Genomic DNA, 25,733 nt, shown 5'->3' on the forward strand with positions numbered 1-25,733 from the left:
AGGATGTGCATATAGGTGCCAGGCTGGCACTTACAGCACGGGATCTTCTGATTCTTAGGTCTTTGGATTAGAAATGCACTGTGAGCGTTCCTCAGTCTCCAGCTTGTAGAACTTGGGAACTCTCAACCCTGTAATGCTATGAGCCAATTCCATATAAGTCTCTCTCTCTCTCTCTCTCTCTCTCTCTCTCTAATCATCTATCTATCTATCTATCTGTCTGTCTATCTATCTATCCATCCATCCATCCATCCATACATACATCCATCCATACATCCATGGTTCTGTTTTTCTGGAGAACAATAATATCTAACTAGAAAGAAATAACTACTCCCCTTACTCTTCTTACAGCATGAAATAGTAAAATAATAAGTGCTAAGTGTTTGACCTAGGAATTTATAAAACAATAGATTTCATAAAAGAGTAGACAATTTAGTAGTAAAATGCTCAGGGTAAGACAGGAACTAGAGGTGTAGCTACATAGCCAAAACATGTTAGGGATGTTGAAAATAAACTTTCTTGTCTAGCTTGAGATATCAGGTGATTTTGACAACCACTAGTCCACCAACTGAAACTGCATAGAGAAAACATGGTATGTATGCATGATGGAATATTACTAAGCATACAAGGAGTGAAATCTTGTCTGTTGCAGCAAAATGGATACAACTGGAATTCACTTTGCTTAGCTAAACAAGCCAGACCCAAAAGACAAATTTCACATTTTTCTCTGACTTGTGGTAGTTAATATATAGAGTCCAAACATGTGTGTGCATGGGGGGAGATGTGAGTGCATGTATGTGTGTGTATTTGAAATTTTGGGATATGATTATTGTTTTTTAGCCCCAGTTTATGTTCCTGTTGAAAAGTGGCCTTTCTACTTTTACCTTGTTGAAATGCTTGTTTGGTGGAGCTCTACGCCTATAATTATAAATTGAAAATATTGCAAAAGTTAAAAAAATGGGAAAGGTGTAGAGGAAGGTAAGTATTATTCTGAAAATTTTACCTATAAATTATTTGATTTTTTTCTTTTGATAGAAAATTAAAAAGAGAAAAGTTTGCAAGATTTGAACAATGAAACCATGTGCTAAGATTTTGAAAATCATTGGAGAGTTTGGGATTGGAAAGTATCACATAGGAAAAAGAAAAAAAAACAAGACAGAATTAGATAGGTGAGAAAAGAGGGTGGGGTGAGTGAAAACGCGTTTGAAAACAGAGAAAGGAGGGATTCTTGTAAATTGGAAAAGTGACAGTGGGCTCTCAGAATACTTCTGACTTCCGCCCTAGTATTTTTCCAAAGGAATGGAAAGACCTTAGAAGGGAAGATTTTTCTCATTCTCACCTTGTAATTCTAGGTTATAAATGTGGCCAATTGTGGGCAGCTAAATCCCCATATTGTATGTGTAGTGTAGAAGCACCAAGACCACAACATAAAGAGAGTGTATTTGAATTGTGCCCATTCTTTTCTTGTGGTTACTGGCATGGAATAATCACTGATGCCAGAAACTTTTTCTGTTGGCACTATTTTCACTCCCAGGATCCTTGGACATCTATGTGCATATGTATATATGTGTTGAGTATCTGTGTAATTAAGGAATGACAATGAATGTATGAATTGAATTTCCAGCTTTCTAACAGAGAAGACCCTGCTGCCTCTCAGAACCATCAGGTGGTCATGTCCCTGCCACCACCCACATGGGTCATCTGGATTTTTTCAGCAACCAGTTTTGGTGAGACCCACTGTTGGACACTGCAAGCGTTTAGAGAGTGAACCAGCAGATGGGAGGTCTGTCTGTCTCCACCTCACAAAAGGAAACAAGTGTACACATGAGTTATCCACCTCTCCAATTCCACCAAAGTTCTAAAAAAATATAGCATCAACATTTGGTTTGATGTCATTTATTTCAATTAAGGACAACCTCTTTGAGTGTTCTGCTTGTCCTTGATTTTCTGGTGAAGCAATCAGAGTTGTGCACACTCATTAGAGAAGGCAATTTTGGTTTTTGTTCATTCAGTTTAATTGTTGATGTTACGTGATACTTGGTGGACTCTGCATTTTAGTCAGATTCTTCTGATTGCTGTTGCTCTTTTGAATGACAAGAGGATGAAAGGAAATTCAGGTCTTCTTTGAATGAATCTGAGCAAACTGAAGTGTTCTGTTGCACATCTTGTTCAGAACCTATATTGGAAGAGCAAGCTAGACATGTGTCTTGTTCTAAGCTTTGGGAGGAAGAAGGATAGCAATCTGGCTTCATGTCTTCTGATTGCAAGTCCACTGGTTGTTGGTCTCTGTATTTCGTGTCTGTTGGTTGGTTATCTGTTGTTTGCATCCTGTCTGTTTGTGTATCTTCTTTCATTGTAAATCTGAACAGAAAGTTTTGCTGGTTCTTATCTTGATTTTGACTGTCTTGACATAGAAAATGCTGTGATTGCCGACCAAAGTAATATCTTTTCATGGTGTGCTGAGTCTGGTCTTCTTGTTGTAGAGCTTTCTGCTTCAGGGTTTCTTCCTCTAATTGAGTTTGGGTTTGCCTGGCTTGGGGTTCCCAGTTTAGGGAATGCTGCATTTCAAATTGCCACTCTTGTGTTTTCCAGTCTTTATTTTGCCAGTTGTTCTTTCTCCAGTCTTGACTCTGCTGATTAGAAGACCGCCAGTTCTGAGTTGTCCATTCTGGAGGTTGCTCTTCAGGAAATTGAGAGCCTGAGGGTGATCCCCACTGGTCTTCTTGGGTTTGCTTCTTAGCAGCTAATTGATCTTCACTTTGCCTGTCACTGAATCGTTCTTTTGGGACTTGCTCCCCTTTCGTATCTGAGGAGTGCCCCACCTTGGCCTGCTGATCCTCAGTTTGCTGCTCTAACAATTGATCTGACGTCTGAGTATACTGGGTTTTCTTATCTACGGAATGTCTCCTTGGGAATAGCCAACCTTTGATTTGTTGGTCTATAGATTTTCGTTTTGCAGGTGGTGAGCCTTTAGATTGTAATTCTAAGGAATGCCTCCTTGGGGACTGCTCCTCTTTGCTCTGCCAGTCTGAAGAATGCCGTCTTGAGGATTTCCTGCCATGAAGTTCCTCTAGAGATTTCCATCCTTGGGTTAGTTCCAACACTTCTGATTGAATGTCTTGATACAAAACTTGTGAAGATCGCTGCTTTTGAGCTTGTACGTTCTGTGGTTGATGCTCTGGGGATTGCTCAGACAGCTGTTGTGTGCTAGAAATCTGCACATGTGTTGAAAGAGTTTGAAATGTCATGTCTTGAGAAGGTGTATTTTGTGACAATGTGTCTTGGGATGTGCTTTTAGTTACATCTTGAAATGGCATGCTTTGGGATGCTGTGTTTTGGGGCAACTTGTCATGGGATGGTATGCTTTGGGATTTTGAATTTTGGGACCGTGTATCTTGTGATGGCACAATTCCATATTGCATTTCTTCAGATATTATGTGCTGCGATGGTGTATCTTGGGATTTCTTAGTTGTAGGTTGCGTGTCTTGGTATTTTGTGTCCTGGGATAGTTTGTCTATGGATGGTATATCTTGGAAGGGTAAGTCTTCAGATGTCAAGTCGTAAGATTGCATTATATGAGATGGTGGAGAGTTATTGGACAAGCCTTTTCCTGGTGTATGTTGTACTATCGGAGCTTGGGATGGCAAATCATTCGGTGGAAAAGTATGATCTTCATCCTTCAGCAACTGTAATTGCATTTGTGGGTGTTGTACTAAAGCATATTCAATATCTTTATCTTTTTGTTGCCTGGTTGTAAAATCTGGCTGGGCATATATCATATTATCTGAGCTCTTTTTCTCATCTGAGCTCTTTTTCTCTAATATGGGAGGCAATTGTTTTAGTTTATTTTCTTCCCCTAAAAACTTAAATGATAGGGGTATATCTGGCACAGAAGCAGAATTTGTCTCATAATCATCTCTATCTGTTGGATGTGGTTGTGACGTGGGTGGGGAGCTAGAAGTAATCCTTGAAACTTTTAACTTAAAAAAAGCATAGCTTCCAAAGAAAACAACCTCTGTTTTTGTTGCATCATCACTGGTAGAGTCATTTTGAAGCTCAAATTTTAGTTGTACATTTTCTTCTGGAGCAGCAGATTGTTCACTACTTTGAGCAATATCTGTAGGCGAGAAAAACACAACCTACAAAGCCAAGGGGTGGGAGAAAAATTAATATGACAGAATCATCCCCAGTGTTATTTATGTAGCCCCCCAAACAGGTTTATCTATGACTAAATACAGTACAAACACACACACACACACACACACACACACACACACACACACACACACTATAGGAAATAACATTTAGTTAAGGAATCAAAACACAAGTGTAAATCTTGCCTTTATTATTATTATTCATTGGTGTTATTTAAGGCAAGTTTTTATCCCTTATCTCAAATTTTGAACAGGTAATATAATTACTATTTCTTCAAATTATTGCTCATATTATAAAGCTTCTAAAATATTCGAAGTTGCTCAGTCAAAATTCATGTATTCAGATTTAATCTATATTGATATATTGACAGTTAGATGAAGCAACTATTAAGAATCAAAGCCAGCCCTCAAGCTATAGGCAACTGCCAAAGTAGCCTTGTACCTAGGCAGGTGTTACACTGTTAAGAGAAAAGCCAATAGCTAGCAGGCATTTGGGGCATGGTTAATGTCAACTCTGTGTTAACTATACCAGTACACCAGCATAGTTGACTATTCTATCTTTTTTAAAGATCTTGGGAGAAAGGAGGCAGAGTGCCCAGCATGCCACTGTGGGCCTACACCAGCCAAAAACATGAGTGGTAGTGGAGAGGTGTGCACTGGCAGGGCCTGGGGGAATGTGGATGGATCTGTATGTGGACCACTGAAATCTTGTTTGACATATATGAAAAGATTTCTGGGAGTTTACATGGACCAGGCCATTGCACTTGCAGGTAATTGAGGAGTCTGAGTCAGCTAATGCACATGCACAAAAGTAGGTAGACTGGACCAGGACAGGTTGCAGAACCAGGAGGTGCTCACAAGAGCCATATTTGCGGGACAGGTTTTGCAGAGATTCTTTGATAATACTCCAAATAGGCCACATACTCACTGGCAAGTGTCAGGGCTGGGGGCAGGTGAGTCCAGGCTGGGCCACAGCACTTGCCAGTACTTGAAAGAACTGGAGTTGGCAGTGGGTCTGGAAGGGAATTTTTAGGAATGCCCATGCTAAGACATAGTACCCACTGGTATATGCAAGAGCTTGGGCTCAAGGCAGGCTAGATTGGGTTAGGCTGTAGCACCTGTTGGCAAATGTGAGCCAAATCTGGAGACAAGCCATATAAGACTCCATTATGCGACATCACCCACTGGTGGTAAGAGAGCCAGGTCTAGGGGCAGGCCAGGATGAGCTAGGCTGTAATACCCTTTGGCACATGTTAGGGCCAAGTCTCGGGGTTGGACCTGCAAGAAGGTCTCAGGGATCTCCCCAGGTAGGCGGTAGCAGCTGCCAACACAAGAAATTATAGGGTCTGGTGGGTGTGTCAGGCTCCCAGGGCACATGAAATCCAGGGCTGATTGAGGGCTAGGCTAGGCTATAATACCTACTGGCACATATTAGAACTAGGTCAGGGAATCCACAAGGGCCTCACTGACTATGCTGTAGCACTCTTTGGTACAGATAGGAGGCAAGTATGGGTATAGGCTGAGCTGGGGCACAGCACCTGTTGGCACATGTGGGGCATGGGCCTGGTTGGAGTTCTAGGGGGCTGCCCCAAGCAGGTCACAGTACCCACTAACATACATAAACAAGGACTGGTGACCAGTTCAGTAGGGGCTCTGAGGAGTAGGCCCAATGGGTCCATTTTACCTGATCCCCAGTTTGGGGGAATACAACATGGACATTTGGTTTGGCCTTTGGCAGGGTTCAAAAATGCAAGTAGAGAAAACAGTGAGTATAGAAACACAAAGGTGTTTTTAAAGTTGTTTTATTATACCATTATTATATTATCTTGCTTTTATAGATTGCATTTTTTACACTCTGTGCATCACCTACCATAGATCATGAAAAATGTGATACTTGTCTTCTGGGGACAGGTTTATTTCACTAAGCAAAATAGTTGCAAAAGATAGGATTTTATTCTATTTTACGGCTAAGTGACATTCCATGGACATACAGTAGACAAGTTGATCAATGGAACAGAAAGGAAACGCCAGAAATACATCCGTCCAACTACAATTGGCTGACTTTTGACAAATGAGCTAAAAGCAGTCCATGGAAAGAGAATGGTCTATGCAAAAATGATGCTGAAAAAATTGAATCTCCACATGCAGAAGTATGAAGAAAGATCTCTACCTTACTCTTCATATAAAAATTAATTCAAAATGGATCAGGATGCCAAATATGAGACCAGATACAGCCAATTATTAAGGGACGATATTGGGGAAACTCTCCAATACATTGGCATGGGTACAGACTTCTTGGAAAATACCCCCAAAGCTCAAGAAATCAAGGCCAAGAAAAATGGGATTATATAGAGCTGAAAACTTTTGCACTGCCATGATGTCCTCATTAAAGTGAAACAGCAACTAACAGAATGGGAGAGAACATTGCAACTGATACACAATTAATATACAGAATCTGTAAATGGCTCAAGAAAGTCAACCATAACAACCAAATATAATGCAGCTAAGATATGGACAATATGAACAGGCATTTTCCAGAGGCTGAAATTCAAGTGTCCAACAGACATGAAAAATGCTCAAGATCACTAGTCATTAGGGAAATGCAGATAAAAACCACATTGTGGTTTTACCTCACCCCATTTGGAGTGGCTCTCAAACAGAATCAGAAAACAGTCATTGCTGGTGAGAATGTGGGGGAAGTGTTGATGGAAATGTGAATTAGTGTCACCAAATGGAGAAATCTGAAAACACATCTACCATGTGACTCACACATCCCACTCCTGGGAATTTGTCTGAATGAAGTGATAGCAACATATGAGAGGGTTATCCGTACTTGCTTATTTATAGCAGCTCAATCCACAATAGCTAGGATATGGAAGCAACTGACGACTGGTATTGTGGTATGAATATATACCATGGGATACTTTGTTAGGCATCATATCCAATGGTGAAAGAAGAAAATCTTTCTCGCTAAAATAAAAAAGGAAATAGAATGCCTACTTTCAACACTGGAATTCAGGATTACCAAGAAGTTCTAGGTAGTTTCACTGACTAGAAACAAAAAATAAACTCTAATAAATTTAGACATGATGAAACTATTTGCAGACAACATGACCCTCCCAAATGCTCAAAATCTACAAGAAGGCTACTAGAGCTGGCAAAATAATCCATGTAGGTTCAAGGTACAGAATAAAACCATAGATGCCATTGATATTATTTATATTTGTTAGAACTCACTAAAACAGATGTATAGTAATGTTAATAAATCACACTTCTTTAAAGTTGATTTAAAGGGAAGAAAGAAAAAACAAAAAACACCTAATAGAGGGTCTGGGTTGATTTTTGGGACTCTGGAGATATGCTAGCCCAGTCAGAGCTGTGATGATGTGTGATGCTGTAGATTATTTAACCTATTTGTAACTTAGTTCCTTCACATCTGAGAATTCTGTAGTCATGCTAAGGTTAAATAAGCTGATGCTCGCAGACTGTAACATTGACTGGTGTAGTATTCAGTACTACATATTCAGTAAGTATAAACTAGTATTATAAATAATCAATAAGCATCAATGTTATTTCCTCTACTTCCTCAATGGTGAGGAAATTGTCCCAAGCTTTTTTTATGACCTGAGTAGAAACCTCCATTTGTGTCACACCTGAGTCACATTAAAGCTCCATTGTGTCACAGTACTATAAACTCTCATTGCATCTGATGACTCATATATTTTGACAAAAAAAATCCTATGACTGAACAGACATGGCTAGGGACCGAGAAACTGAGCCAGAAAGGAAAGCACAATTGTTTTAAAAGACAAGGTGAGTTTCAACTTTTGAACTTGCCTCCGTCGCAACCTTCTTCAATTTTACAGCTTTATTTAAGCATCCAAGCACACCTTCCTCTGAAGTAGTATGTAACTTTTGAATGTGACAGAAGGAAGATCTTCTTATACCAACATTACACTCACCTCATTTGATCTCATCCAGCACTTGGCTCTAAGGGATGCGACAGTCACAGAGATGCTGAGCTCTACTATGCTAATGATGAGTAAAATTGACAGAATTCCCTGAAAATAAAAGAAAAAAATGGCATTTTAGAATGAAGCTATATTCATTTGAAGATGTATTTCCCAGACCTCTTATACTCAAATACCAACTTTGGATGCTTTTGCCATTGGATATTGCATAATGTTCACCTTTGTTTTTCTTTATTTCCTTCTCTCTCTTTCTCCCTTCCTCCCTTCCTTACTTTTATCCTCCTACTTCCCTCCTTCCTTCCTTCCTTCCCTCCCTCCTTCCTTCATTCCTTCCCTCTTTTGTTTCTTCTTTCTTTATTTTTTGCAATGGGGGGAAAGAAGGAGAGACCCATTGGTTCACTTGTCATCAAAAGACTGTATTGGCTGGGGCTGGAGATGGAACTACGAGGTGGGAAAACAATCCAAGTTTCCCATGGGGATACTATTTGACTATTTGAGCTATCATCTACAATCTCTCGGTGTCTGTATTTGGAAGAATTTGTAATTGGAAGCTAGAGCGGAGAATCTAACTTGGGCATTCTGATGCAAGATGGGTCTTCACTGCTAGGTCTAATATTTGACTCTTTGTTTTCATAAGGTAGGGGCAAACAACTCCAAAGCCTATGGATCCAGAAAACCATCGAGCAAATCCAGGAGACAATGGATAGTGACAAAATTAATAGTATACAATGAACAGTCAATTCCAGTACACTGTTACCATGCAGGACTATGATCCCATGTTGAATATTCATTTTTTCCTAATGATGCTGGATATCAATGAATACTGAGGTTATTTATAATGTTATTTATTCTCTTTTGTAAGTCAAATAACGTATCTTCAGTTCAAATACAGTTTGCAGTTTGACATTTTGCTCACTCTGCTTTATGGTAATGTTTGTAGTGAGAAGCAACATGGCTTATAGTATGATATGCAAAGAACATAAATTTTGGAGACAAAAATTTGGGTGCAACTGCGTTCAAGATCACACTTGACCTGGATATTTAGCATTTCTTGGTAAGACTGAAACAGAAAAAAGATCTTACTCTATGCAGTTTACTGGCTTCCATCACTGAATAAAATACACTTATTCTATCCTTTGTGTAATTTGCATGACAGTAGGGAAAACAGTAACAAATAGTTAGATACTAATTTATTTTATTTTACAAAGTGATATCAAGTGTGGGGCATTGGTGGTTCAGTGGTAGAATTCTTGCCTCCCAAAGTGCTATCTAGAAACATTGGGGAGAGAATCAAGATGGCAGAATAGGGTAAGGACAAGTTTAAACGAATGGAGAAACATTTAATCAGGATGAAGAAGAGAGGACACATTCCAGGAAATAGGAGAGGACTGAACAACAGAAGGGTACCCGGAGAGTGACAGACACAGGAAAGCAATGAAAACAACGGTGTGGTGTTGCAGTGACTGACACCTCAGCAGAATTCAGCAAGTGGTGATCTAAACTCTACCGGCAGCCAGAACTCCACCAGCAACCAGGTGGGAAGGGACGTTCACTGGGAGCTTGGGAGGTGAACCCAAACAAAGAACTGCCTGTCCTTGCTGGTTTGTTTGATTTGACCAGGAGCAGAGACAGAGCAGCAGATCACAGTTGGGCAGTGCAGGAACAGGGTGGATTTCACAGCCCAGTCTGCCAACTAGAGCCGTATTGGGCGCCAATTTGTTTAAGGAGTGAAGGGCTAAGGACAGTATTGCATGTGCACTGAGCTGGGAGTGAACTCATTTCTGGCCCAGCGAACTGCAACAACGTGGCATCTGACAGGTTCCTCCCAAAATAGGTCCGGGTAGCCCTCAGACCTGATGGCCAACAGATCAAATAGTGGCACATCAAGCGCCATTTCTTAAAGTGTGGCAAAGAATTTAAGACTGCAGGGGACAACAGTGAACTGCGCATGTGCTGAGCTTGATGAGAACTCACTGAGCTCAGTGCGTTGCACTGGTCCCACAGGAAAATAATACTGACTATGGCATCTTATGGGTCAAAATAGGTCCATGTGGCCCTCAGACCTAACAGCCAAAAGGTTCCAGCAAGATTATCACCAACAACATTCTAGCTATATAGGAACCTGGTTTCTCCCTAATCCTGGGAACTTCTGTTTTCATGGTAACATATTATTTTAATGTAACAATCCTCACAATGGCACTATCTGTCAGGTAGGTGCTCATATTTTCTTCATTTCCCAGTTAAGTAAAACTGAGGCTCATAATGCATAAATCTTAGGCCAATGTCACAAGCTTATTCCTGGCAAAACTAGGGTTAAAATCCAGGCTGGATGGCCTCTGAGCCATCTTAACCACCGTCTCACAATTGGCTTCACAACCACAAGTTCAGATACTGATACAGTATTAATGACTGGAGTAAAAAATAACCTATCAGGCTCTGGAATTTGGCCTAGATTTTAAGAGGATACTTGGAACACCTGCTGGGAATTATCTGGTGTTGGGTTCCTACTGCTCCTAATTCCAGCCTCCTATCAATGTGGATCCTGGGAGACACCAACTGATGACCGCATTAGTGTTAGCTGGCCATGCGCAAGATCCAGACTGAGGTTCCCATTTGCAGCTTCAGCCTGTCCACGCCAAGCATTTGCAGAAATTTAGAGAGTAAATCAATGCATGGGAACTATTACACTGTTGCTGGGAATGGAAAACTATATAGCTATTGTGGAAGACAGTAGGGATTCCTTATATCTAAAAATAGATTTACGCTATGATCTAGTCATTTCACTCCTGAGAATATACCCAACAGAAATAAAATCAGCATATGATAATTGAAAGAGTTATCTGTATTCCTATGTCTATAGCAGTTAAATGCACCATAGCTCATTTGATCAACCTAAATGTTTTTTTAACTAATGACTGAATGAAATGAAGTATCTATATACTACAGAGGACTACTCAGCTCTAAAAATAATGAAATTCTATTTTTTGCAACCAAATAGATGCCACTGGGGGCCATTAAGCTTAGTGAAACAAGTCAGACCCCAAAAGAACCATGTCACATGTTTTCTTGCATTTGTGATAATTAATGTAGAAAGTATGAAAACTTTAAGGTATACAAGTAAAACTGACATTTTGGTATTTCGTTCCTGTTTATAGCCCTTGTCTGCGTTCATCCTGAACAATGAGCTTTCGCCTTTTTATTTGTCGAAGTCTTTACTTAGTGGAGCATTAAGTTGTGTCTAGAAAGTAAGTTAATAATGTTATGGCAAAAAGGGTAGAATACATAAAGAAGAAAGGAAGAAGGGAAGAGAGGCTAGAAGGATGGAGCGAAGTGGTTTCATTAGAGCATCAGAATTGTGTCTATGAGTTATATGAAATCTTGTCTGTATATTAATAAACATAAATGGTTAAAAATAAGTTTATGAATCATTATGTCACAGAGACATTTCAGATGAGAATACTCACACTTGTGAATACAGAATAAAGACCACTTACCATGAGCATTATTCTACCTAAGGCACATACACCTTCAAAGGAAGGCTGGTAGTTTTGGCAGAATCTGTGTTGCTTTGGATAGCTTAGAATAGTGAGAGCAATCCCAGCTACTGCAACCAGGCAGCTGATAACATGTACAGTTGTGATACCAAGTCCCTGGAAAACAGTTTGAACAAGCAATATCATCAATGAAACATAAAACAAATTTCTAAGAAATTCTTTGTGCCTGTATTTTCCCAGATACCTCCCAGGATGAAGTGCTCCATCAGGTCCGTATGATGGCAAAGCTCGTTATTTCGTCTTGATTGGTCAAAATTAGAAGACAAACCAAATATTTAAAATGGCCCAAGGAAACTCTAAGGTTAATGTTAAAGATAAATGTTCATTTTATCTCAGTGCACTGTTGTGCATGATCAAGAAACGCGATGGTGAGTTGGAAAATATTTTGATTTGGAAATTAGACCTGAGTCTGAGTCCTGTTTTCCCTAGGGTCTTGTTCAAACTTCTTAATCTTGTTAGATTTCAATATATGCCTCTAAATAATGAGTGACATCACTGAACTTTGGAGATTTTATTTATTTGTTTATTTGTTTGTTAATAAAAATTGAATGGGCCCAGTACAGTGGCCTAGTGGCTAAAGTCCTTGCCTTGAACGCGCCAGGATCCCACAGGGGCACCGTTTCTAATGCCAGCAGCTCCACTTCCCATCCAGCTCCCTGCTTGTGGCCTGGGAAAGCAGTCGAGGATGGCCCAAAGATTTGGGACCCTGCACCTGCGTGGGAGACCCGGAAGAGGCTCTGGGCTCCTGACTTCGGATAGGCTCAGCTCCAGCTGTTGCGGTCACTTGAGGAGTAAATCATCGGATGGAAGATCTTCCTCTCTGTCTCTCCTCCTCTCTGTATATCTGACTTTGCAATAAAAATAAATAAATCTTAATAAAAAATAAAGGTTGAGTGATCACCACATATGTGTTGGACACCACATTAGGTCCTGTAGATACAAAGGTGGAAAAGAAGCAATAATAGCCTGTGTTGTGTGGCTTGGATTCATTCCCCAAGAAGACTCACACAGTATGTCCTCTCTTGAACTCACTGTCCCCACGAGAAAGGTGAGGAAATCTCAGATCAACCCAACAATTTCCTTTATTCATATCTATTGATTGCGGAGGATGTAGATACTACTGAGTTTCTTCAAATGCGAGGAGGAGCATAATCTTCATTTTTACTCTCAGCACTGGTATTGGTTTTAAAAAAAAGACCTTATGTCTCAATCAGTCACTTATACATTGTACTTTTTACTGTGTCATGTCTGTTGTGGAAGGAAGGAAACAAACTGATTGATACATTATGCAGCCTGTGGCACTAGCCTTCCTGTAGCAATGGGAGGCGATGCGTGGCAGGACCTCATGTTTACCTTAAACCCAGATCTTCATTGAAATTGAGAATTTTGACAGAAAGTGCAGAGAACCATACAGAAAAGACTTTCTTCTCAATTTTAAATTTTTGCTGTCCAAAGGTACTGCTTTGAGTCCCATTGGGACACTTGTTAAACTAACTTCTTCATGGAGATGTTGCCTTACAAAGAAGCATGCCTGGCCTTAGGCTTGCTTACTGTCATCACAGGTTTCAAATGTGGACTTGACATTTGTTGTTATCCCTCCTCTACAAAGGTACAGGGTTCAGTGACAAAGTGAGTGTGAATACTCCTGCGGCTATTGGGAGAGCGATGATAGGAGCCTGGTCATGGGGTGTTCAGTTTAGTGCTTTTGCATGTTTGACTCTCTCTCTTTCTCCATTGGTCCAATTCTCAGTGGTCCAAGGTAGAGCAGTCTTAATCTTAATGTGTTTCTCAGTCCTGAGAGCAAATTAGTACAGAGCAAGCAGCTGCGTCTCTACTGCTCCATCTCCATAGGTAGAGATGAGGACATCCCCCTGGCACTACTCTCTAGCTTGTAACTATCTCTATAGCATATTGGTAGAGGACTCTTAGAACCATAGAATTAAGTGACTTGGAGAAACAAGTTAAACTTCCAGAACTTTAAACAATATCAGAGCATACAAAAACAATTAAGTGTTAGCATAGTTCACAGGCACCATCTGGTTAAATCCACAAACTAACAGAAGTGGGTGTTTTTCTCATCAGGTTGACACAGCAGCAAGTGGCAGCATTGGTTAAAAGGGTTCAGCTCTGACTACAACAGTATTCCTCAACCTTGGTCCTGCAGCCCATTTTTGATCAGAGGATTTGTTTTTTCTGTTTGTTTGTTTTATTTTGTTTTCGTTTGGTTTTTTTATGACAATGCAGAATGATGTTGTATGCATGTTAGGCTGCTTAGAAAAAGCCCTGGGACCCATTTGATGTCAACAGAACTCCACCTCCACCCCACTCAATTGTGACCAGGCAAAGTATCTTCAAAAACTGTTAAATCTTCCCTGGGTGGAAACAGAGGTACAAAATCACGCCTTAGCTAAGAATCAATGAGTTAGAGAGATGTGAAAATGGCTTAAATTGAGTAACTTCTTGAGTATTCTTGATAGAAAAATAGAAGTCAATGTCAACGTGTCAGAGAAACTGACAAACAAGAATGATCCGAACTGCAAGTTGGAGATTTTCCTGAGTTCATTCCTTTCTGAAGGCTTTATATGTAATGAGATATGAAGAAAATAGAAGAGTTTTGTTCATCTAGAAATTGCAAAGGTACTTACCAGAAATTTTTTTGATTTATCAGTTACTGTGAGGCATCCTGCAAGAATAAACTGAAAAGACAAAACAGAAATTAACACAGGATGTGTTTAGCTAATTTAAAATATAATCACCTTTGGATTAACAAACTGTGGATCTCCCAGACCTCCCAGTCTCTTTGTGTGAACATTCAGGAAGGTTCTGTACTGTCATGTTATGTGCTAACAATATAAAAAGAAATACTCTGCTACACTTGCTCAAAAATCAGACAATTCTGATAGGGCCATCTGAGGAAATAAATCCTATTTTTAAGGTTCTTAAAATACCATCTGGATGTTTGGCCCAGCAGGGCTCCAAAGAGAGATGCCTGGTATATAGCCCTGGAGAAGAAAACGTCGTACCCTCCTGAAGCCTGACATGGTGATGGAATTTGGTGTAGCCATCCCAGTCATTTCTTTTCTGGCACCTTAATGAGCATAGTACCACCCATGGGGAAGGAGGACTATGACATTCAATGTGCAGCCCATTTGTTCTGGGAATAGGAAACTCCTCTGTGGAAACTGATTTTGCACTTTGGGGACGTTGAAGTCATGGAATCTTTGTTTCACTTTCTCCACCCCACCCCCATTGTATTCCATGTCTACTGTTACCTTACATATCAATGCACATATATGTAACTCCACCATTTTTAAAATATTATTTTCCATATACTTTTTTCATGATACAGTTCTATAGATACAGAAATTCCCTCTCTTCTCCTCCCCTTTCTCCTTCCCTCTTCTCCACCCCAGTGTTTCCCCCCATACTACCACAATAGTATAATCCTTGAGGAACAGTCACAGGTCCAAAATTCCGCTATTTAAATTCATTATGACATTGTAGGTACAAGCAATGGAAGAAAATCTAATATCATATTGTTGAGGTATATTTAGGTTCCATTGAGGGTCCTCTTGTTCGGGATTAGAGATACATACTGCTGTGTATCTTCACTTCCCAGTATGCTACTCTCCATTATATAGTTCATTTTGATGATGTTAATCCTGCGGATCCAGAACATGGTAAATTTCTCCATTTGTTAATGCCTTTTTCTATTTCTGTTTTTAATTCTTTGTAATTTTAATCAGAGAGGTCTTCCATATCTTCCTTAGGTTTATTCCCAGATATTTAAGATTCTTTTCTGCTATTTCAAGAAGGACTGTAGTTGCAAGTTCTTTCTCAGCCACGGAGTTGTTTTTATGTACTAGGGCCATCGATTCATGTGCAATGATTTTGTCCTCTGATACACTGCCAAACTCTCTTATGAATTCCAATAGTTTCTTGATGTATTTCTTTTGGTTTTCCTATGCATAGAGTAATGTCATCTGCCAACAGGGATTAGTTTAAATCTTATTTCTAATTTTAATTCCTTCAACTTCTTTTTCTTGGCTAATAGTGCTAGTGAAGATGTCCAACAGCATGCTGAAGAGCAGTGGTGAAAGTTGACATCCTTGTTCTGATCCAGAGCTTAAAAAAAAATCCAGTGTTTTCCCCAATCAGTATGCATTTGACAATTGGTTTTTCATATATTGCTTCAATAGTGTTATAGAATGCTCCTTCTATGCCTGTCTTGCTTAAGATTTTTAGCATGAAGTGATGTTTGATTTTGTAAAATAACTTCTCTGCATCTATTAAGATGATTATATGGCCTTATTCTTCATTTTGTTGATGCAGTGAATTACATTGGTAGATTTGAGTATATTAAATCATGTCTGTATTCCAGGAATATATCCACCTAGTGTGAGTTAATGGTCTGTCTGATGTGTTAGATTTTGTTGGCTAATATTTTGCTGAAACTTTTTGCATCAATGTTCATCAGACATAAGGGTTTGTAGTTCTCTTTCTCTGTTATGTCTCTATTGGGTTTTGGTATTAAGGTGATGTTGGCTTCATAAAAATCAGTTTGAATGGGTTTTCTCCCTTTCTATTTTTTGAATAGCTTGTGGAGGATTGGGGTAACTTCTTGAAACATTTGGTAGAATTCAGGAGTGAAGACATCTGGTCTTGGGCTCTTCTTTGTTAGAAAGGATTTGATAACTGATTCAATTTCCATCCTGGTTATAGGTCTATTGAGATTTTTAATTACCTCATGATTCAAATTTGGTAAATTGTGTGTCCAGAAATATATCCATTTCTTCTAGGTCTTCTTATTTGTTGGCTTGCAATAGTTGCTGATTTTTTAAAAATTTATGTCTGAGGTATCCATTGTTATATTCCTTTTTTTAAATCTCTAATTCCATTGATTCATACCTTTCCCCTCTCTTTTTTTATTTAGTTGGGCTAGTGGAGAATCTATTTCAAGAATTTTTTTCAATTCCTCTTTGATTCCTTCTATAACCCATTGTTCAGTTAACAGCATGTTCTTAAGCCTCCAAGTATTTGCATGTCTTCTGGGGTATTTTGACATGTTGGTCTCCAGTTTCACTTCATGATGGTCTGAGAAGATGCACACTATAATTTTGATTTTTAAATTTGCTGAGGCTTATTTTGTAGCTTACAATGCAATCAGTCCTGAAGATGAGCCCATGTACTGATGAAAGATAAAATGGTGTATTCTGTATCTGTAGGTTAAAAGGTTGTATGGATACCAATTAAGTTCATTTGCTCTATTTTCTGAGGGAGCTCTGTTGTTCCCTTGCTGAGCTGAGTTTCTTTCTCATTGATCTGGCCATTGAGGTTAGTGGGCTATTAATGGACAACACACACACACACACACTCATACAATTATTGTATTGGGGTCTATTTCTCTATTTAATTCCATCAACATTTGTTTCACATAGATAGGTGCTCTGGCATTTGATGCATATGCATTTATAATAGTGATTTTTTTCTTGCTGAATGGATTCCTGAATAATTGTGTGGCATGTTTCTTCATTTCTTTTAATGCTTTTCACATCAAAGCCCATATTACCTGATATTAGAAAACATACACCCATTTTTTTCCTTTCCATTACCTTGGAATATCTTTGTTATCTTTGTCATCTGTGTAATTTGATTGATGAGTTTAATCCATTTACATTCAAGGATAGTATCACTAGGTCATGATAGGTTCCTGTCAATTTAACATTGGATTTCTCTTTTAATTTGGTAGGTGCTATTTTTTTCTCTATCTGCAGCAAACCTTTAGGCCACATTTGTAAGGCAATTCTGGTAGAGAAAAGTTTTTCATCTTTTGTTTGCTTTGAAAGTATTCTATTTTATTTTAAAATACAAAAGAAAGCTTTGTTGGGTATGTTATTCTGGGCTGAAAATGTTTTTCTTTTAGGATCTGAAACATGTCACTTCATTCTCTTCCGGGCTGAAGTTTCTTCTGAGTGGTCAGTTGTGAATCTGATTTGGGTTCCTTTATAAGTTAAGTGACTTTTCTTACAAGCATATTCTTATCTTTCCTTTATTTTCAACCAGAGGGAGCTTGATTATGAGGTGCTGTGGTGAGGATTGCTTTTGGTCAATTTTTTTCCGAGTTTGTATTTTGTTTCCCAATTCTTGTACCACAGTAGGGAAGTTCTCAGTTACTTTACTGAGAACATCTTTTAACCGGTTTCCCTTTCCATGCCTTCAGGAACTCCCATAACTCTAATGTTGGGCCTTCTGATCGTGTCAATTCTTGGATATTTTTCTTTGCTTGATTCAGTTCTTCTTTCAGCTTTTTGACTGTTTCAGTATGATTGCAGAAGGTGTCTTCCAGTTCTGAAATTCTTTCTCCTACCTCATTCATTCTATTATTGAGGTTTTCCATTGAGTTTTTTTGTTGTTGTTGTTCAAAAGTCATCTTTATTATATTACTTTTACTTTGCAGAGACATGTCAATTTTTTTCTTTTTTAGGTATAGTTTTTTAATTTTTAAATTTTAAAATTATGATGATTATTATTTTATGATACAGTTCCATAGGCTCCAGGTATTTCCCTTATCCCAGCCCCAATTCCCCTCCCCCCACCTAATTCCTCTATATCATTACTAAAGTACAGTTCTTCATACACAGTCATATGTCCATCATTGCGGGCATGGACAATGGCAGAAAGTTCAACATCCTATTGTCAAGATATAGTAAACAGTTTCATTGTAAGTCCATCTTTGATCTGGAAGTAGAAATGCATACTACATTGCATCCGCACATCTGGATATGTTAGTCTCCATTTCACAGCTACAGTACATCCACTCAAATGAAAAGTCATAATACAAAATCAACAATAGAAAGAAAAATAGAAATTTACAATGCAATGAATTTAAATAACATGCTACTAGATATGACAGTCTCCATTGAGTTTTTAAATTGCTTTGTTGTATTATTGCTCTCTAATAATTCAGCTTGATTTTGTTTTAATGTTGCTCTTTCCTATGTCATGTATTCCTTTAATTCCTTGAATTCCTGTATGTGTTTCTGGTTGTCTTTAAAGGAGTTTTATAATGATTTTTGAAAATTGTTTATCTGGCCGTGCCTTGATGTCTTTCTCAGTTAACTCTGAGGTTAGCATAATCTGTTACTCCCTTTCTGGAACTTCTCAGCTAATCTGTCTCTGTCCATTTTAATGCATCTGTACCCTGTTTCATCATCTTGCTTTCCCAACTCCAAGGTCTAAGGACCTCATATTTACAGTTAGAAGTTGGGAAGTTATCTTTGATACCTGCTTCTGCCTCATTCACAACATCAGATCTCCAAATCCTAACAGTTCTATGCCTAGCTATTCCTCAATGGTGTACTATTCTCTCTACCTCTGTATTCATTACTTAACTTATTGATTGATTCTGTCATTCACTGAATCACCCATTAATTTAGGCATAGAATGCTTTTGTGTTCTGAGGATATTAAATCAGGTAAAACAGGCAATATAGTCACCCTTTTGTGAATGCATGTTCTAGTAGAGGGAGGGCTAAGAAATAATCCCTTAAGTGTTAGTAAGTAACATTAGAAGCCAAAGCTTGAAGGATTGGATGGAAATAGTCCTGGACTGAGTATTATATTTATGACTCTATTATTACTTAACTAACTGACACTCATTAAATTGTTTCTGGTAACAAAAATGGAATTGTTTGTAAAAGAAATCAGAGTCCTCCTTAAGCTATGAAAATATATGACTTTATTAGTGCTAACTAGACATACTTAAATCAGTGTCTAATCCCAAACTTACTCTTTCTATTGGCAAAGGAGAAAGCAGGAGAGTTATCCATTTAGTCTCCCACAAAGGCAGAAAGGAGCAGAGAATTTGCTGCACATACCAGAGCTTCAGGGACTTTGAAGTACAGCAAACCTTGGAACACTTTCTACTATGAATACAGAACTGCAATGACCAACAGAATTGTATATTTTGCTGTGGGGGGACCTTTATGTGATTTCTTGGGAGGAAGGGCCATATTTGTGGAATTTATTATTCTAAGACATGTGGCAATTCAAAGCAGGTTTTGCAGCAGTTTCTCAAGAGCTAATCAAGAGTACTCACGATAAATGCTCCCCAGAATGGGTATCCTGTGAGGAAGACGACAGGGAATTGGATGGAGAAACTGATATAACTAAGCAGAAATATAATCCCAATGCCCAAGATGCTCAGAGCAAGCAGGATCTGGACAGCCTGTGGGAGAGATAGCAGCACACAAGGTTAGACATGCCCCAGTCCCAGGGATGCTCTGGGCTCATGACGCACTCTCCCCTCAACCCAAGTGCCTTCCTCTTCCACCTGCCATCCGTGACTGTCAAGAAGCTCAGGTCAAGTGTGCTTTTCCCCTTCATCACTTTCCTGAGTCTATTAGGCTCGAATCCCTCATTTCTTACCTTAATTGTTTTCTATATTCCCTAGTATTACCAATTTGCCTTATATCAGACAAAATGCAGTAATAGTCTAATTACCTATCAATTGTAAGTTTCTAAGGATAGGAACTACACTGTATTATCTAGCATACATTGCTATTCTCTACAACAAGCATCATAGCTCATTGGAGATACACCCTTGAGCATTTACTCTCATGAGGGAGTCGGTTGTAAAAGCTTTCAGTTACTAGTTAGGACAACCATTTCCCGTCTACCTATTCAATGTCTGCCTCCAGGTCCCAGTTTCAGATCCGTGCTGATGTAGATCTTGTGAGGCAACAGTGATGGTTCGAGTACTCGGAAATCTGCCATCACGTGGGAGACCTGGACTGCACTTCCAACTTCAGTTGTTGTGAGCATTTGAGGAGTGAACCAGTGGATAGAAAAACTCATAGTGTGTCTTCCTCTCTATTTTCCTGCCTATCACATTTAAAAAATTGAGTTGGGCCCAACCAGTCACTGTTTCTCTGCATCCTGGGCCCCATGGGAGACTGCATCAGCATATCCGCCTTTTCACTGTGAGATGTTCAGTACAATATCCTTACTTTGCCAGCAAGTACAACACTATCAGATGCTCAAATAAGTGGAACCACCTGGTCTTGGATTGTAAACTTAGAAAAACATGAACCAAAATAAATCGCCTTCTTTCATAAATTGCTTAAGTAATTGTTCATCATAATAATAAAAATCCAGATAGTACACCCACCTCTCCTATTTTCCTCATTCGAAAGTCATCCCTCCAGACCTACATGGATTGTGGTGGTAGTTCAAGGATGCCCAAATTCTTTGCATGCAAATCGCATTGAAAATGTCACGACATTTCTGTATAGTTTGTGCACAATGTCCTGTATAGTTAATATTTTTAGATTACTTATAATACCTAATACAATGTAAATGCTCTGTAGCTCATGATCAGCTTATACTGTTTAGGATATAATGGCAAGAAAAGAGGTCTGCATATATTCTGTACAAAGGCAGTATTTTTTTTTTAAAAAAGGTTTTTTATTATTGTTATTTATTTTTAGTGCAAAGTCAGATATACAGAGAGGAAGAGAGACAGAGAGGAAGAGCTTTCATCCGATGCTTCAATCCCCAAGTGACCACAATGGCTGGTGCTGCGCCGATCCAAAGGCAAGAGCCAGGAACCTCTTCCAGGTCTCCCAGGCAGGTGCAGGGTCCCAAGGCTTGGGCCGTCCTCGACTGCTTTCCCAGGCCACAAACAGAGCTGGATGGGAAGTGCAGCTGCCGGGATTAGAAACGCCACCCAAATGGGATTCAGGGTGTTCAAGGTGAGGACTTTAGCCGCTAGGCCATCGCGCTGGGCCCCAAAGGTAGTGTTTTAACATCATCCACCAAGGAATGATTGGTTGAATCTGTGTATGTGTGTGTGTGTGTGTGTGTGTGTGTGTGTGTGTGTGTTGAACACACATGGAGGGGCAACCGTAGCAGCTTTTAGAATCAAGTGTGGAGAAACTGAGGTGAGGTTTAATCTATCTCTGCTTTATCCAAAGGCCTGCCTCAAGATGCAAATAACCCCAGGGGGCTTTCCTCCTCTTTCTACAGGCGTGCAGGGTCAGTGACTCTGCTCTGTGTGTCCCTGAGCCACACCTTTGTGGCACCATACCACAGGAGTGATATTATTGTGATGTCAAGGCTGGGAATTGTTTATGTAACTCTTTCCTACATATTTAAAATAATGGATAATGCCTACTATCTCCTCACTATGTAAGCTTAAATAGAGTTTTCAAAGAACCATTGGCTGAAATATCACAAAGGAAAAGTTAAACATCTCTAATGTCTTTTTTTTTACTTTTTTTTTATTAATTATTATGCATTATGTGACAGTTTCATAGGCTCTGGGAATCCCCCCACCCCTCCCCACGCCCCTCCCCCCTGGTGGATTCCTCCACCTTGGTGCAGTATTACAGTTCAAATTCAATCAAGATTCTTTCCTTGCAAACATATACCAAACATAGAGTCCAGCTACTTATTGTCCAGATGGGTTGAACAGTTTCTTGGGGAGACCATTTCTGGTCCAAAGTTAGAGCTGATAGAATATCATCCCAGTCAATTAAGAGTCCCAATATAACATTAACAGCATTTTGTAACATTATGGAATTGACATGGTTTTGCATAACCAGTATGTTAAAAAAAAAAAAACAAAAAACAAGTTCTTAACCACAACCTATGATTTGCTCATTGACATTTCAATTTTAGTTTGTATACAGGACTGGCTGCTATATACCTTAAAAAGGCTATAAGGTACCATTCAGCTGTCTTGTGTCTATTTCATTTTAGTATTTAGCCATTTGTTGTGTTGAAGTATAATTTTACTGATCTTGGCAGATTTTAGGATAATCTAGACTGGCTTGTAACTCTAACAAGACATTTGTCAACAATTAAGGTGCAGAACATTTTTTTTTGGGGGGGGTGTGCAGGAAAGTCCCCAACACCATGGTGAAGAGTGACTAATCTTCGTGTCCCACCCAGCGAGGCATGAGCAAATCCATGCCAGCTCTTTCCTGTCAGATTCCAAGCTCTACTCTTTGTTGTTTGTCTATTTATTTTAGGTTTTTTTAGTTTGTATGATTGTTTGTTTGCTATGAGGGGTTTTCGGAGCGATCCTGATGGTCATTGCAAGGGAGGGTGGGGGTCCAGAGGTGGAGCCAGGCTCGGACCAGAGAAAGCTCTCCTCCCTGGTCCCGAAGGACGTTTATTGTTCTTCTGTTTCTGCGGACCGCTCAGGGTTTCTGGTTGTCTTTCCGATGACGTTGGTTTCTGTACGGTAGTGTTTGGACTTCTTCCATCCCCAGCGGAAGCTCCGGTTGGGGGTGGGTGACCTCAGAGTACTCGGCCTCCGAGGGCATCCAATTCCCTGTGGCCTCCTTGGCAGTTGGGATATAGTCCTTGTTGCTCGTATTAATAGTTTGTGGTGAAGGTCTAGGAGTCTTCATGGTTGGGATCCAGGCTTTCTCCTTGCCACCTGCTCCACCCTGGAGTGCCCCTCTGCTCCACGCACATGACCTCCTGTTAAGAGGTTGTCCGGATCACACCCGATTCCCCCCTCATGCATCTAATGTCTTTTAAGTCTAAAGGAGTTTCTAGCAGACACTGAAGTCACCTCCTCAATAAGATGTCTAGAGTTTTATGCCAGTTTCATGTTTCTCCTCTCCCGGATACAAAGGTAACTACTAATGCTGATGTAATGGCCTTAGAGCTTCCTCAGAGTTAGAGGAGACTAGAGTTACATATTATAGTTCTCATAGTTAAATATGCCCTCATACTCATGTCTGAGATACAAAACAAAGGGCACATATATGCTTTTAAAGAGAACTTTCAGTTCTCATCAAAATCTAGAGAAATGCTATTATTGAGTATATATTGGCTTTTCTGCTCATGGTCTAATGCTTTGTACAAACAACAGACTTAAAAGTACTTATGATTAATCAAGAAGGATATATCATTAGTGAATGGTGAAGGAGTAAAAAATGTTCAAGCAGCTCCTTTTCCAAATGATATTTCTTCTGAAATGCATGGAGAAATAACTAGTTTTCTTCCTTCCAGGAACACTTGTAACAGGAAAGTACTTACCCCCAAAACTTTGGGCTCTCCCCTCAACAGGTCCAACAGAGCACTGTGAGGTCTGTAGGGAAACGCAGTCAGTACAGTTTGCGATGGTTTTAAGGCAATGGCTCTTTTCGCCTCGGATGATAACTCCATGACTCAGTGGTAGAACTCCATTAAGAGAATCAGCGTGTGAAGATAGTAGTGAAAATCATGGTCTGTTTCTCCACCAGTGTTACATGGAGCCCTTAGTGATTCCTGCACTCAGCTCTAGAACCACAGAACCACAGTCATGAGTCATAGAATCATAGAATTCTAGAGCCCACCCAGCTGCCTGGTGAAAGGCGAAGTCATCTAGAAGACTAATGCTCCTCTTGATCCATTTATCAACTCACGATGAAGTCAAAATCAAAAGATGGTGTATACAAAACAAAGTCCCTGCATCTGTGCTTACCAGACCTTAAGGAATTCAAAACTATAGAATAATGACTATAATCATGGCACTGTAGAAGTGGCTTATTTTGACATGAAGGAGTATTCGTCCTTTTAACAATTCAATAGAGCTGAAACAGAGAGCATAAATGTTAGATGGCAGGGAAAAGAAGCAAACTCCGCTAGCCTGTCCCCAAATATGGTTATTCTTACTGGAACATGCTTCCACTCTCTTTCCAAAAGAGTTTTCCACTTTGAGCTGAGGACTTGTCTGACATTGTTTAATCATATGTCTTTATAGCAGAAAAAATCAGTAGTTAGTTTTTCATTTTATTTCATTTCAGGATAGTATCAATTATATCTTAATAAATTATTAAATTCTTTATTGACTGTATAGGTCTCATTATGGTATACGTCTATGGAATATAATGTGCTGTTTTGATAAATGTTACTTGATTTCACAACCAACCTCATTAACATATAATATGTGTGTGTAAGAGAAAGATGAGAAAATTTAGAATTTTAGTACACCAAAGATAGCTTCACTTAAACAGAGGATGTTTTAGATTGCAATCAGATAAGCAAAACTAATTCTTGGTGAAATAAATATTAATTAAAGCAACATCTTCAAGTTAGTCCTTTATGTTCCTATAAAAATTATTACTTTAACCACTAAATTATGAAGGTACATGAGTACACAAAGCCGCAAAGAGTGTTTATAAATATTTCCTTTGGAATTTTGTAGTTTTTGACAATCATGATCTTTTAACTGTTGGCACTACTGGCATTTTGGGCCCAATTATTCTCTGGAGAATCTTTCTATTGTAAAAACACGTAAGCAGCACCTCTGGCCTCTACCGCTAGTTGCCAGCAGAACTTCCAGAATTGTATTGAATAGCAGTGGTTAGAGTGGGTATACTGGTCTGGTTCTGGACCTTAATGGAAACGCTCCCATCTTTTCTTCATTTGTTCATCATCTAGTCTGCATCTTTCAGTAGGAGAATTTAGGTCATTTACCTCCAAAGCTATAATTGATAAGTAATGACGTTGGCCCTGCCAATTCCCACAAACGTTTGATTTGGATTTACTTCATATGTTTATTGGGAGATTTTATGCCTTCACACTCTTTAATAATAATAATTATCATTCTGTGTTTCTGGGTGCGGCACATACTTAAGTATCATTTGTAAGGCTGGACTAAGGGTGACAAATTCTAATATCTTTTGAGAGGTCCTATTTCACCTTTTTAAATAAAAGCTTGCTGAGCACAGTATTGTGAGTTAACAGTTTGTTTCTTTAAGTGCTTGGACTACTTCTCCCCCATTCTATAGGATTTCTAATGAGAATCAGCTTTGTCTAATTGGAGAGACATTAGGATCTGGCATTCCTCTTGTGCAGACTTTAGGATCTTTACAGTTTACTGTTGAAAGTCTGACAGTATTGTATTGTGTTGAAGTAATGTATTATGGTGAAGGTCTTTTCTGGTTATTTGTATCAGGAGTGCTATGTTCTTCCTGTACCTGGATGTTCTTATTTTTGTCAAAATTAGGGAAGTTTTCTGCTAAGTTTTCACATGCAAGGCCTTCTAATCCCTGTATC

The 25,733-nt window shown here is 39.2% G+C and overlaps 1 protein-coding gene across 1 annotated transcript; it reads right to left on the reverse strand.

The window, feature by feature from the left end:
- Positions 1-1,877: 1,877 nt before the first annotated feature.
- On the reverse strand, positions 1,878-24,321 carry MS4A14 (membrane spanning 4-domains A14). The gene is made up of 6 exons (XM_004585470.3): positions 23,730-24,321; positions 19,774-19,902; positions 14,322-14,372; positions 11,617-11,772; positions 8,114-8,212; positions 1,878-4,136 (listed from the first exon to the last, which is right to left on the reverse strand). The coding sequence occupies exons 1-6, from the start codon at positions 23,856-23,858 to the stop codon at positions 2,052-2,054; spliced, it is 2,649 nt and encodes an 882-aa protein (XP_004585527.2). The 5' UTR covers positions 23,859-24,321; the 3' UTR covers positions 1,878-2,051.
- Positions 24,322-25,733: the final 1,412 nt, after the last annotated feature.

This window comes from Ochotona princeps, chromosome 4 (genome assembly GCF_030435755.1).
Source record: "Ochotona princeps isolate mOchPri1 chromosome 4, mOchPri1.hap1, whole genome shotgun sequence".
Lineage (NCBI taxonomy): Eukaryota > Metazoa > Chordata > Mammalia > Lagomorpha > Ochotonidae > Ochotona > Ochotona princeps.